General features: G+C 37.0%; 1 protein-coding gene across 1 annotated transcript; it reads left to right on the top strand.

Moving 5' to 3' along the window:
* The first annotated feature begins 1,657 nt into the window (after window positions 1-1,657).
* On the top strand, window positions 1,658-14,993 carry cthrc1a (collagen triple helix repeat containing 1a). Its single transcript, XM_051670359.1, has 4 exons — window positions 1,658-1,828; window positions 7,421-7,639; window positions 11,194-11,410; window positions 13,933-14,993. Exons 1-4 carry the CDS (start codon window positions 1,712-1,714, stop codon window positions 14,073-14,075), a joined length of 696 nt encoding a protein of 231 aa, XP_051526319.1. The 5' UTR covers window positions 1,658-1,711; the 3' UTR covers window positions 14,076-14,993.
* Window positions 14,994-15,089: the final 96 nt, after the last annotated feature.

The following is a 15,089-nucleotide window of genomic DNA, read 5'->3' as shown; positions in this document are numbered from 1 at the left end:
GATTTTTAATTAGCCTAAAATACCCGGGATTTGCCTGTTTTCATACTGAAGCGCTCGCTGTAATCATACATGGATACATGTCATAAACTAAGTGTTCGTTTGCCATTTAAACATTGCGTATCAGTTTATAGAGAGGGAGAGCACGCTCTTATTCAAGTGACCGTGAGAACAAGGCACTTTTTTGATGAAAACATAAAACAAGTAACTCTGAACAAACACTTCGATGTTCACAATAAATAAGTCTGAAAATGTCTGTTTGTATCTTACCTCAGTTACAGTGAACTTGTTTACATTCAGCTGATCTGTTCGCTGATGAAGTTTGTTAGTGGTGGATACTGTATGATATAGATACGCATAACTCGCTCGGGCTTTCAAGAAACTGGAAAAATAATAATATATGCCGTTAAGATCAATCCATAATCACGTACAATAAATTGGCTTTCAAGGATGTATACGTCGTCATGATTAACACAGGCTAACGATTGGGGTCAATTCTGTCATGTGACACTACATTTTGCGTTAATGCCAATTTTCTCAATAAAAAGTGTTTCCAAACCAGTTTTTCACGACATTTGAAGTATCGACGTAGAGTTTATGCGCTAGAGTTAAACGGAAAAAATATTATGTCGACACTTAATGATTAGTGATAATTTGCGTTTCCATCAGCTTTATTTTGATGCGCTAAAACTTTTTTCGTAAAAAATCCTTGAATGGAAACGTAGTTATAGTTGGCTAAACTTGAATGGTGGTGAATGGGGGAATCACAGCAAATTTTGCTTACCCGTTTGCTCCAACAGCAATCAGGAGGTCGCATTTGTCGGCCGCATACGTCATCGACGCTGTCACGTTTCAGAAAAGCGAGTAGGACACTCCGAATGCAGCCTTCCAATGCGACCTTTTGTCAAGGGAATTCAGAGGATGCATGAGATGTATAATTTGTGGGCACTCACAACCCACAAAACGTATTCCAGGCTAATATAATACAAAGTTAAATGCTATAAATTTGAAAAAAAATAAAAAAATAAAAAAAGATTTTTTTTTGTTTTGTTTTGTTTTTTGTGCTAAATTTACGTTGTTAAAGAAGGCGAAAACGCGTCATAACAGGTCTGTGAAAAGTGGTGAGTTCACGTCATATCGGAATTACCGTAATTACAAGATTTCGACTTGTAAAAAGCGTTCACGTCTCCATAGAGTTCGTTATTACACGTTGTAAACTCGGAATTCAATCAAAGCTCCGGGTTGACAGTCGTGACGTCATGTGAAAAGAACCAATATGGCAGCGGCCTCAACAGTTGAAGCTAGTGAACATATTTCTGTTTAATATGCTGTTTTATTATGCCATTCATGCCTGGAGCATTTCTTTTGTTCTTAAACATTTATCAAAAGCAAGAGGTGAATTAATGAAGTGATACACATTTTACTGTTATAAACATCAAAGCCGTTTTGGCGTTATAAGTGTTGCCATAGAAACGAATAACTTACGAGGTCTGAGGACATGAACGGCTCCGAGTTGCCATCTGGTAATTACAATAATTCCGACATGACGTGAACGCACCAAACTATGCATGGAGGAGTCTACTGTCTGAGCTGTAGAGCGCCCCCTGGAGGAAGACAACTTTGTTTCTCATAGAAAACCATTGTTGGCTAGTAACGTTTGTACAGACCAGGCAGGCGCACATTCACTGTGACCCGCTTCAACAGTACAGCCATAATGGGCACTCTGTTGGTTCAGTTTCTCATCTACTTTTGGATAACTTCACCTTTCTGTGTCACGCAAAAAGCTAAAGAGAGGAGCGCCCGACAAAGAGACGCAGAGTTTACTGACAAGGTAAGATATATAAAAGGAGCATGTGTTTAAAAGATATGTGCAGTAAACTCAGGTCAAAGTTAGAGCACATTTTTTTCTAGATGGGAAAATGGGTTTCATTTGCATAATGACTAGCTAGGCTTATTTATATACACGTGCAATTTTCCTTTCTACTTTTCTTTTTCTTCTTTTATAATGTGAAGGGTGCATTTTTGTTCTCACTTTGTTACTAATGATGATTTAATATGATTAAATTTGATTATTATTATTTTTAATAGTCTTGCTGACAGGAGGGAAAAGCATTCAGCCAAATAAATGAATATTTCTTGTAAATACAAGTTGAGCTCAATCAACAGCATTTGTGGTATAATGTTGATTACCTTAAAAATTTCGACATGTCCTTCCTTTTTTTTTTAAAAAAAAAGAAGCAAAAATCGAGGTTACAGTGAGTCACTTACAGTTGAAGTCAGAAGTTTACATACACCTTAGTCAAATACATTTAAACTCAGTTTTTCACAATTCCTGACATTTAATCGTAGAAAACATTCCCTGTCTTAGGTCAGTTAGGATCACTACTTTATTTTAAGAATGTGAAATGTCAGAATAATAGTAGAGAGAATGATTTATTTCAGCTTTTATTTCTTTCATCACCTTCCCAGTGGGTCAGAGGTTTACATACACTTTGTTAGTATTTGGTAGCATTGCCTTTAAATTATTTAACTTGGGTCAAACGTTTTGGGTAGCCTTCCACAAGCTTCTCACAATAAGTTGCTGGAATTCTGGCCCATTCCTCCAGACAGAACTGGTGTAACTGGAGTCAGGTTTGTAGGCTTCATTGCTTGCACATGCTTTTTCAGTTCTGCCCACAAATTTTCTACTGGATTGAGGTCAGGGCTTTATGATGGCCACTCCAATACCTTGACTTTGTTGTCCCTAAGCCATTTCGCCACAACTTTGGAGGTTTGCTTGGGTCTTTGTCCATTTGGAAGACCCATTTGTGACCAAGCTTTAACTTCCTGGCTGATATCTTGAGATGTTGCTTCAATATATCCACATAATTTTCTTTCCTCATGATGCCATCTATTTTGTGAAGTGCACCAGTCCCTCCTGAAGCAAAGCACCCCCACAACATGATGCTGCCACCCCCATGCTTCACGGTTGGGATGGTGTTCTTCAGCTTGCAAGCCTCACCCTTTTTCCTCCAAACATAATGATGGTCATTATGGCCAAACAGTTCAATTTTTGTTTCATTAGTCCAGAGCGCATTTCTCCAAAAAGTAAGATCTTTGTCCCCATGTGCACTTGCAAACTGTAGTCTGGCTTTTTTATGGCGGTTTTGGAGCAGTGGCTCCTTCCTTGCTGAGCAGCCTTTCAGGTTATGTTGATATAGGACTCGTTTCACTGTGGATATAGATACTTGTCTACCTGTTTCCTTCAGCATCTTCACAAGGTCCTCTGCTGTAGTTCTGGGATTGATTTGCACTTTTCGCACCAAACTACGTTCATCTCTAGGAGACAGAATGCGTCTCCTTCTTGAGCGGTATGATGGCTGCATGGTCCTATTGTGTTTACACTTGCGTACTATTGTTTGTACAGATGAACGTGGTACCTTCATGCATTTGGAAATTGCTCCCAAGGATGAACCAGACTTGTGGAGATCCACAATTTTTTTCTGAGGTCTTGGCTGATTTCTTTTGATTTTCCCATGATGTCAAGCAAAGAGGCACTGAGTTTGAATGTAGTTCTTAAAATACATCAACAGGTACACCTCCAATTCAGTACACCTCCTATCAGAAGCTAATTGTCTAAAGGCTTGACATAATTTTCTTGAATTTTCCAAGCTGCTAAAAGGCACAGTTAACTTAGCATATGTAAATTTCTGACCCACTGGAATTGTGATATAGTCAATTAAAAGTGAAACAATCTGTCTGTAAACAATTGTTTGAAAAATTACTCATGTCATGCACAAAGTAGATGTCCTAAACAACTTGGCAAAACTATAGTTTGCTAATATGAAATCTGTGGAGTGGTTAAAAAATGAGTTTTAATTACTTTAACCTAAGTGTATGTAAACTTCAACTTTACAATGGAAGTGAATGGGGCCAATCCATAAACGTTAAAATACTCACTGTTTTAAAAATATAGCCGAAAAACGTAAACAATATGCTTGTTAATGAGATTTTAGTGTGATAAAATCACTTACTAACCTTTTCTGTGTAAAGCTACAGCCAATTTTACAACTCTGTTGCCATGATGACATAACGTCGTAAGCCCTATTATTCCACATAAATTAAGATTTATACAACTTTACAGCTCATATAATACACAAGTTTTAACAGAATAATTAATGTAAGTACTTTAATAAAATTATAAGCTTCACATTTCTGCCTTTAAACTCTCCAAATATTGGCCCCATTCACTTCCATTATGAATGCATTTTAATTTTTTTTTTTTTAAAGAAAAGTATGAACGTGTTGATTTTTTTTTTTTTGTGTTAATCAACATTATGCCACAAATGCTGTCGACTGAGCTTAAAGGTGAAAGCGATTTTTTCATGGAATGGTATGCAAAAAATCTTCCTACTCCCTGAAAGATATTACTGAAATAAGTGTCGTGCCAGTCTTGTGACAACACTAGACTGTAAACGGCAAACAAAAATGTGTCCGCGGACTGCGGTCTCTGGGACTTTTTTGCCTGTGAATCATTTTGAGCATTCTCATAGTATTGTAGTTGCAGGGAATTATTAAGGCTTAATGCCATTTTAATGCCATGTTGTTCATAACAGTTGTCAGTTAAGGGCGCTATTTTGCTGCTGTTGTCTTTTACTGCCGCTTCCGCTCGATAAAGCTCATTTGGTATTTTTGGAGTGCAGTATTTTGGAAAGAGGGGGCGTGGCTAATACAACAGCCTTTAAAGGGATCGTTCACCCAAAAATGAAAATTCAGTCACTGCTTACTCACCCATACCTTATTATAACCCTCTATGACTTTCTTTTTCTTAACACAAAGAGAGAAATTTGTATCTAAAAACAGGTCTGCCACAGTGATAGAGACAAAAGAACACAACACAGCTGCACAAAAACCAGAGAACAGAACTTACTTAACATGTCTGAAGAGTTTGTAGTCGAAGAATTGATGCATTTCTATGCCTAGCCTTATTTTTCAGAGTACTCAGAAATCAAACAAAAAAAAACATAGAGGAGACTTCAGGCAGCCTATTTTCTCTGTTAATCAGAGTTTTTTTCCTAACCAGCAGTGACAAGTGACAGAACATTCTATCAATCCCTTGTTTTCTATTTTCTACATCGTGCTGGTAACTCCGTCTGCTGTGAGCTGGCAGTGGTCCAAAAACGTTCTCATAACATATATTAAAGCCAGCATCTAATGAACTACTTGATTTTGGCCGAGAATGTTACACCTACTGAATGTTTTTGCGGAGGTGTCACTGTCAGGTCTGTCACAAAAACTCACCGGTTCAGAATGGAGAAGAGGTGACTGAAATTCCCGCCTACTCCATCTCTCTCTTGAATGAGGACTCGAAAAAATAAGGCTGGGCATAGAAATGCATCAGTGCAGTTGTGTTCTGTTGTCGTTATCGCTGTGGCGGGCCTGTTTTTAGATAAACAAAATAGGTTTGTGCTTGAACGCCCCATGTCGTGAGCAAGGATTGCTTTCGTGCCCTATCATGAACACACACTGGAGATCAATGGTCTGTCAAGAGTTTCACTTAATACATTAGATTTCAGTTTGTTTCGCACCAAACCTTCATAACAATCATGAGTCTCATGGAATAATTTATTAGACTTCTGAATGATACTTTTGCATTATTTTGAAGCTTGAAGATGTGGTCACCATAAACTGCCATTGTATGACATCACTGAGCACAACATTTTTTCACAATTTCTCCCTTTGTGTTAAGAACAAGAAAGAAAGTCATATGAGGTTATAACAACATAGGGGTGAGTAAACAATGACTGAATTTTCATTTTTGGGTGAACTATCCCTTTAACTTGTATTGAACCTGGAATATTCCTTAAATTAATTAAAAGAAGAGGGATGACAGTAAAATAATCTGAGGTATTTAGTAGTATTGTTGCAATTTGTTTCAAGAAAGAAAACTTTCATTCACTCTCAAGAGCCAATGAAACTACATTGTGTCCATATTGTGTTGAACAATTTGTAGTCCGAATCGAATTGCAAAATAATTTTTCTTTTGAGTCAGTTTTTGTATGATTCAGTCAAACCGATCCGCAAAGTGTTTGTAAACCGCTCGACTGCGATTATTTTGGGAATTAAACTAAGGTAGATGGAATGATGGAAGCATCACAACGCAAGATATCTCAATCTATGTAACTTAATCAAAAACAGTCTTAAACACAATTATTTTACTAAATAAATATTTTATGATGCTAGCGGATTTCTGGGAACCCAATTGAGTGAATCAACGTTTTGAAGCAGTTCATTGAAAATAAACAAATGATTCACTTACATGATTCGTATATCTCAAAGGTTTTCACTCAAGTGACTCTTAAGAAGAAATGATCATATTATGCATTATAGGGACACATCAAACACAACCCTCACAATGTTTGTCGCTATATGCCAATAATGATACGAATAAAACGTTGATAATACTCTAAATAGGAGTTTCATTTGATGCATTTCAACTGATTCATTCAGCTGCTCACTGGGCTTGGAAAGTGGTGAAAGATTCTTGACCTAAAATTTTGTTCATATCCACAATGGCCTAGTGTGATCGAGACGGCTGTTCCATATTTCATCTGACCTGTCAGCTACCTATATTTGTGTATTACAAGCTTTGTTGCTTTTGGCTGGCTTCTTTTCATGTGAGGAAGTGAGTAATACCTAATTAAACAAAGAACATACTTTCTAAAAAATTTGCAAACAAACCACAGCATCAACTCTCTTTTGGGTTTTTATGTCACACTGACATTTGCACATAGGTATAATTCATCGAACTCATGAGAAATGGGCTTGGTCTGTGAACCCCCCACAAGGCAATGGAAAACAGTCATAACTGGAAAACCTCAAGATAGTGGATCAGTGGATAATTAAACTTACAGGAAGCAAACCCAAGAATTCTGACAAAGACTAATTCAGAAACTGTATTGTGCAATAAACAATTATAAATACAGTATACTGTATATATTCAAATTTTGATATTTTATTTATAATGTGATAACTTTACATAATTTTATATATATTTTTTTTCAATATATAATATCAAAAAAAATATTTTGTATCTTTTCTTCACAGACAGCAACATTTTGTTTTATTAAATAAAAAATTCCCCTAGAACTCCCTATGTCATGAATCCAGTAAGTAGCATCTGTATTGTGTCAGTCTGTAATTTAAGCGGTGCAGGCTGTGACTATGGTCAGGGGATTTTTTTGCACACATTTTGTGTCCAGTTTTAGGTTTTCTTTGTCATTTCTGCACAAATGTGTCAGTCCCATAGATCAGAGTCATGGTACTCTCCCACCTATATTAGCTTATGCATCAAAGTGAATCAGTGGCATTCTCGCTAACAAGGCAGAAATGACTGAAATGAGCTGGAATGGTCATTGTCTTTTCTTCATGTTTTTGTCATCAGTACCACTCATGCGTGCAGGGCCCACCTGGAATACAGGGTCGGGATGGTAACCCGGGGATAAATGGCATTCCTGGCACTCCAGGAATCCCTGGGAGAGATGGATTTAAAGGGGAGAAAGGAGAGTGTGTGACGGAGAGGTTTGAAGATCCCTGGAAGCCCAACTTCAAACAGTGTGCTTGGAACTCTCTAAACTATGGGATTGACCTGGGCAAAATAGCTGTAAGAATGATGTACAAAGTGCTATTCAACTCATGTTATTCATATTAGTGTGTTATCTAATGTTGAAACCCATATGAATTATTACAAAGGAAGATGTTTTGCAGAATGTCCAGGCATTAAAATACCTTGTGTTCTTTACTTGTGTTCTTTATTGCAAGTCTTCTAAAGGCCCCAATATACTTTATACAAAATCGAAAAATGAACAGGTGTGAGGTCTTTTTAAACAAAATCAGGCCAAAAAGAAGGTGTTTTTGGGTTCGTTTCGGTGGTTCGTAACAGCACGCCTGGATGAACTTTTAGCAAAACTTTTTACCAGCTGCTAAACACCTTCTTACTACCATTGGTCCACATCATCGGTAGGTGTGACCTGGAGCTGGGTCGGCAGCTAATTCCCATTCACAGCGTTCAGTCAGTTAAGGTCAGTCAAGATCAGTCCATATGAACACACCAGCGTGCATTTATTAGCGGGCTGGTGCAAATTTACCTACATCTGTACGATCTTTCGCATAGAGACATTTTCCAAGAACATGTAATGCATTTGTTTTGTTTAATTAGTCTACAAAAGGAATCAAATCTACTCAGATACTCTTAAGTGCCCATTCACTCTGTTGTATGATATGCTGCTTCACTCATGTGCCATCTGCAGCAAAAGCCATTCACACATCTGCCCAAAGTAAAATATGCCATCATTCTTTTGTCTGTATTTTGCACATTAACACTCTTTTATACACCCATCTTTGCAGTAGTATCACATTCATTATAAATTAAAATAACAAGCATGTAACTGGCACATATTATGGCCTATTAGCACATTAGCTTCATGAATTCAGAATGTAAACAAGACAAATTGCACATATTCTACTGCATATATTACTCTAAATCATAATCGAGTGGTTAAAACAGCTTCTTTTACTGACTTCATGTGAATTCTACTCCTAGAATGAGGCATAAAGTCAATGATAATACATTTTAATGTCACATTAGTTAAAGTTTTTATTATTTAAACGTCTTTCTAAACATCTCCCAAAGTGGTGTGGCGGGTGTCTGAATGGTTGCAAACAGTATACTGTTACTTGGCTGTTGTGAACCTCTTTTTACCCAAGAATGAAGAAGAAAATCTCCAGAAGTATATCGGGGCCTTAAAGCTATCATATGGCTTCAGAAGACTTGAAATAAGGAACACTAGTCAGACCTAATAAGAGACACATTTTTATTAGTCCTGCTTTCTGCAGTTCAAATCTGATGTGTCAGTAATGTGCAGAACTTTGAAGGTGAGTAAATTATGTCAAAACATTTAAATTTTTGAGTGAACTATCCCTTTAAAGGAGTAGTCTTTTTTTTTTTTTTTTGCTAAACCCAACTAGGCTATAGCAAAAAACGTCCAATTTCACCCAAAAATCAAAAGACATAAAACAGATTAATTGTGACTATTATCATGTCAATTAAACATGCTCCCCCAAATTCTCATTACCGTAATAGATCTGTACATTTGACATTATTCTCAATGGGCATTCTCAGTAGATTTTCATTACTGAAAAAAAAATAAAAAAAAATAAAGATATACTTTTATGCATCTCAATAAATTAGAATGTTGTGGAAAAGTTCATTTATTTCAGTAATTCAACTCAAATTGTGAAACTCGTGTATTAAATAAATTCAATGCACACAGACTGAAGTAGTTTAAGTCTTTGGTTCTTTTAACTGTGATGATTTTGGCTCACATTTAACAAAAACCCACCAATTCACTATCTCAAAAAATTAGAATATGGTGACATGCCAATCAGCTAATCAACTCAAAACACCTGCAAAAGTTTCCTGAGCCTTCAAAATGGTCTCTCAGTTTGGTTCACTAGGCTACACAATCATGGGGAAGACTGCTGATCTGACAGTTGTCCAGAAGACAATCATTGACACCCTTCACAAGGAGGGTAAGCCACAAACATTCATTGCCAAAGAAGCTGGCTGTATCCAAGCATGTTAACAGAAAGTTGAGTGGAAGGAAAAAGTGTGGAAGAAAAAGATGCACAACCAACCGAGAGAACCGCAGCCTTATGATTGTCCAGCAAAATCGATTCAAGAATTTGGGTGAACTTCACAAGGAATGGACTGAGGCTGGGGTCAAGGCATCAAGAGCCACCACACACAGACATGTCAAGGAATTTGGCTACAGTTGTCGTATTCCTCTTGTTAAGCCACTCCTGAACCACAGACAATGTCAGCGGCATCTTACCTGGGCTAAGGAGAAGAAGAACTGGACTGTTGCCCAGTGGTCCAAAGTCCTCTTTTCAGATGAGAGCAAGTTTTGTATTTCATTTGGAAACCAAGGTCCTAGAATCTGGAGGAAGGGTGGAGAAGCTCATAGCCCAAGTTGCTTGAAGTCCAGTGTTAAGTTTCCACAGTCTGTGATGATTTGGGGTGCAATGTCATCTGCTGGTGTTGGTCCATTGTGTTTTTTGAAAACCAAAGTCACTGCACCCGTTTACCAAGAAATTTTGGAGCACTTCATGCTTCCTTCTGCTGACCAGCTTTTTAAAGATGCTGATTTCATTTTCCAGCAGGAATTGGCACCTGCCCACACTGCCAAAAGCACCAAAAGTTGGTTAAATGACCATGGTGTTGGTGTGCTTGACTGGCCAGCAAACTCACCAGACCTGAACCCCATAGAGAATCAGTGGGGTATTGTCAAGAGGAAAATGAGAAACAAGAGACCAAAAAATGCAGATGAGCTGAAGGCCACTGTCAAAGAAACCTGGGCTTCCATACCACCTCAGCAGTGCCACAAACTGATCACCTCCATGCCATGCCGAATTGAGGCAGTAATTAAAGCAAAAGGAGCCCCTACCAAGTATTGAGTACATATACAGTAAATGAACATACTTTCCAGAAGGCCAACAATTCACTAAAAATGTTTTTTTTATTGGTCTTATGATGTATTCTAATTTTTTGAGATAGTGAATTGGTGGGTTTTTGTTAAATGTGAGCCAAAATCATCACAATTAAAAGAACCAAAGACTTAAACTACTTCAGTCTGTGTGCACTGAATTTATTTAATACACGAGTTTCACAATTTGAGTTGAATTACTGAAATAAATGAACTTTTCCACAACATTCTAATTTATTGAGATGCACCTGTATATATATACCTACCATTATACAGTATATATTTTTTGGGCTTTTTGCCTTTATTTATAGGACAGTAGAGTGTAGACAGGAAGGTAGGGCTGAGAGAGAGGAAGAGCAGGATAGGGACATGACACAGGTCAGACTTGATCCTAGGTCTTTGGGAGTGAGCAGCTCTAACATGTCCTGGGCATCTGAACAGCCCACTGTGCCACAGCTCTGACAAAAATACTTTACAATTTAGAATGGGGGGGGGGGGTCACAATGTCACAGTGCAAAACACTTTGAAGTTCCTAAAATCTGCCTCATTTTCTGTAAGCACAATAGATTTTTTTAGTGAAATATTACCCAGATTCATAACAGGTTTCAAGAGATTCATTCATTCACTGGTCAGTGGTTAAACATTGGACCATGTCTTGATTTGTGTGTCACAGGAGTGCACGTTCACTAAGCGACGTACAGACAGTGCTCTCCGTGTGCTGTTCAGCGGTTCTCTCAGGTTGAAGTGTAAAACGGCTTGCTGTCAGCGCTGGTACTTCACTTTTAATGGAGCCGAATGCACCGGACCGTTACCTATAGAATCCATCATTTACCTGGACCAGGGAAGCCCTGAACTCAACTCCACCATAAACATACACAGGACGTCCACAGGTAACGTTTATAAACCATTTATAACTTCAGACAAGTGTGTTTTGTGTTGTCATTTGTGCAGTTTGAATGATGAAAACTGTGTTAAGGTTTGTATGTTGTTTGCAACATATTTTCTGGAGAGATCTAATAAAATTGGATAATGTGAAAGGATTGTACATATTTTTAATTCAAGAGTGTAATATAGATTACAGGTGTTATAAAATGGTTAAAAAAAGAAATATAAAATGCAACCAAGAAATTCAGTAATTACAAGATGAAAATAATGTGATCATAATAAAGTATTTTGTTACAGATTCCTTGAAGTTATAAAAGGCTTTTAATTAAACCATGAAACTTGCTTTATGGCTGCATGTGTGAATCACACACTCTGCAATTATGAAGATATATATTTAAATTTAGGTCTATGTACGGCTTTGTGGTTTCCAAAGTATTGTGTACAGCAAACTTAAAATGTGCTCACAACATGGAGATAAATTATTTTTATTGCTACTCTGAGTTAATAACAGTTTATTAAAATATACATACCATCAATGTATTCATATATGGGTGTAACTTTAACTTTGGCCACTTTTAGCGCTGTGGATGTTTAGTTAGTAAAGTCTCATTAAACATTTTTCACACTCTCACTAGAATATTCATGAAGTCATGAAAATTCCCACCACAGTGTAATTTTCGGCACATCTCAAATTCTGTATTGTGTTAAATCCTTTTTCTTGCTTAGTCTAATTTCACTGCAAACATTTTATGTAGACAAAATTCAATTATATTTTCACACTCCTTGCTAAATTTAGGACCATTACTGCTTGAAAAAGATGCCTAATAAAAATATTCTGCTCACAAGTGATATTTCCATTGAAGAGGCATTTGAAAAGTGCCAAAAATAAACAATAAAGGCCTGGTAAAAGTTTCCATTTCAGTTTGAATGAGACCTTCACATAAAAAAATAAATAGTTGAAATCTGTTCGTTTTAATAGAAATCAACACCCATGTATCACTTGAACTAGCTTGTCAATTTTGTCGTTCACATGATCATGTTGCTGCCAATAAACAGTTTAAAAATAACATTTTTCATAACCATAATCCTTTGCTCTGAACATAAGATTTACACAGTGCATTTTCTTTACCAAATGAAAACAGAGATACTGTCATGCAGTCACAGATTTATTTGTCCCATGGATTCCTTTGTCTTTTTTGTGCAGTTGAAAGCAGTTTTGCCATTTTCATAAGCATCTATACTGCAATTACAGAGAGACCAAAGGAATTTGAGAGCTTTGTGTGGTTTCTCACAGCACACCCTCTACACTTAACTTACTACAAAGAGCTTCAACATTTCTCAAGATATAACAACATGATTTTAACTAGCCTGCAGGGATTTTGTGCACAATTTTCAAAAGGTAGCTCCTGAACTAAAGGAATAGTTCACCAAAACAGTTCTGTGCTCATTTACACACGTTTTTCCAAACCTATATGACTTTAATCACATCTTACATGAAACAAAAAAGATGTTATGCAGAATGTTCACACTGCTTTTTTCCATAAAATGAAAATGTACTGTGTTTCAAACTTGCAATCTTCAAAAAGAGCAAAAAAGAAGCATAATAGTAGTCCATACGACTCTGTGCTACATAACTACATAAGTCAAATTCATGCGATAGGTCGAAAGAAGCAAAAGCACCAATGATGTGCACAAGAGCCAATGAGATCTGAGAGCTGCAGTGGAGCTTCAGTTTAAATTTCGGTCTGTTCCTCACACAGTGCTATCATATTGTTAGATTTTTTTTGTATTTACTTAGGTGGCGTATCAATGTCTTCGATTTCTTCTGATGCATAATAAGTAAGATGTACCAAAGTGTGAATGGTGATTTGAATCACCCATTGGTAACCAAATATTTCCTAAAAAAATACTAAACATACCAAAAGTACTAAAATAATTGTTAATGGAACCGTTAAGAAATATTTTTCAGGGGCCTGGGTAGATCAGCAAGTAAAGACGCTGACTACCACCCCTGGAGTTGCAAATTCGAATCCAGGGTGTGCTGTGTGACTCCAGCTAGGTCTCCTAAGCAACCAAATTGGCCCGGTTGCTAGGGAGGGTAGAGTCACATGGGGTAACTGCCTCGTAGTCACTATAATGTGGTTCTCGCTCTCGGTGGGGCACGTGGTGAGTTGTGCGTGGATGCCGCGGAGAATAGCGTGAAGCCTCCACACGTGCTACGTCTCCACGGTAACGCGCTCAACAAGCCACGTGATAAGATGCACGGATTGACGGTCTCAGACGTGGAGGCAACTGAGATTCGTCCTCCGCCACCTGGATTGAGGCGAGTCAGTATGCCACCACGAGGACTCAGAACGCAATGGGAATTGGGCATTCCAAATTGGGGTGAAAAATAAATAAATAATAATTATATATATATATATATATATATATATATATATATATATATATATATTTTTTTTTTTTCAGATATATCATTATAATATTTGATATTGATGGCTGCTGTTACTTGCGTTGTTTCCATCAGTTGAGGGACTCTGTGAAGGGATCCAGGCCGGTCTGGTGGATGTTGGTATATGGGTGGGCACCTGTGCTGACTACCCACGTGGTGATGCGTCAACGGGATGGAACTCTGTATCCAGGGTGATCGTTGAAGAGCTTCCAAAATGAGCAATCCTTCTGACATTCGCCACCACCGCTGTCACCATGGCAATAGAAGATAGCAACATCATGTTCTTCTGCCACATAAAGAGGGTTTCTTGTAGAAAGGAGCTTCCTTGTGTCCAGTCAGCTAATTATTTTGCTTTGGATACACGCAACTTTCACGTTGTAATAGATAGTGATTCTCCTGCTGAATATCAGTTAGGAGGAATTCAGTATGCTCAATTTAGCTAGTACAGACCCTTAACTAAAGAGTAAGATGATATTACTATGGTTTTTGGACACTACCATGATGGTAATACCAATACTTTGAAGTATCTTGAAGTACCATAGGAATCAAACAGTACCATGGTATTATCATCTGACACTATTACTGTACCATGATATCACTACAGTCCTTTTTTAAGGGGAGTTCAACAAGGACATCCTGGATAATATTTATTTAGTGGCCCTTCATTTGTGTATGGACGATTTTATTACCTATGGAAGTGAATCTCACAAAAACTGTGTCACATACAGTATTACCCCAAAATTAAAACTGTAATGCAGACAAATCTTATAATTATTGCTGTAATGCAAATAATATTGATACATTGTTTATATTTTCAAGTACATTTGTAAAATATAATTGGAAATAATAAATAATGGTAGTATTTGTTGTACTGAATTTAATTGAATCATCTTAAGACAGGATGCTTTTTATTAGTGTATTACAGTAGTGAGAATGAAATGTTTTCATATATTGCTGTTGTTTGACAGAGAAAATGCATTTCATTGTAATGAAAATCTCATTTTAAATATAACCTTCATTTTGTAACGTAGTTTTGTATTTTTCATTTTTTTTCTTTGAGGTGAAATACAACCTTGACATTTCTTACTGAGATTCACCCATTAATAAAGACAACATATACACATTTCCCCCATGTTTATACCTAGTTTTCGCATGATTTTTAACTATACCCAGTGTTGTCACAATTTTAACTTTTATACATATTAAAATGGTTGTTTAAGAATGCTGGTTAA

This window comes from Myxocyprinus asiaticus, chromosome 34 (assembly GCF_019703515.2).
Source record: "Myxocyprinus asiaticus isolate MX2 ecotype Aquarium Trade chromosome 34, UBuf_Myxa_2, whole genome shotgun sequence".
Lineage (NCBI taxonomy): Eukaryota > Metazoa > Chordata > Actinopteri > Cypriniformes > Catostomidae > Myxocyprinus > Myxocyprinus asiaticus.
The sequence above is the reverse complement of the archived record's forward strand: the minus strand, read 5'-3'. Positions and strand labels throughout refer to the sequence as shown.

Excerpts from the sequence above, each read along its gene's own strand:
- cthrc1a (XM_051670359.1), top strand. The coding sequence starts at position 1,712 with ATGGGCACTCTGTTGGTTCAGTTTCTCATCTACTTTTGGATAACTTCA. Across the intron at positions 1,829-7,420 it reads ACGCAGAGTTTACTGACAAG|TACCACTCATGCGTGCAGGG; the intron begins GTAAGATATATA and ends TTTTGTCATCAG. Across the intron at positions 11,411-13,932 it reads CATACACAGGACGTCCACAG|TTGAGGGACTCTGTGAAGGG; the intron begins GTAACGTTTATA and ends TGTTTCCATCAG.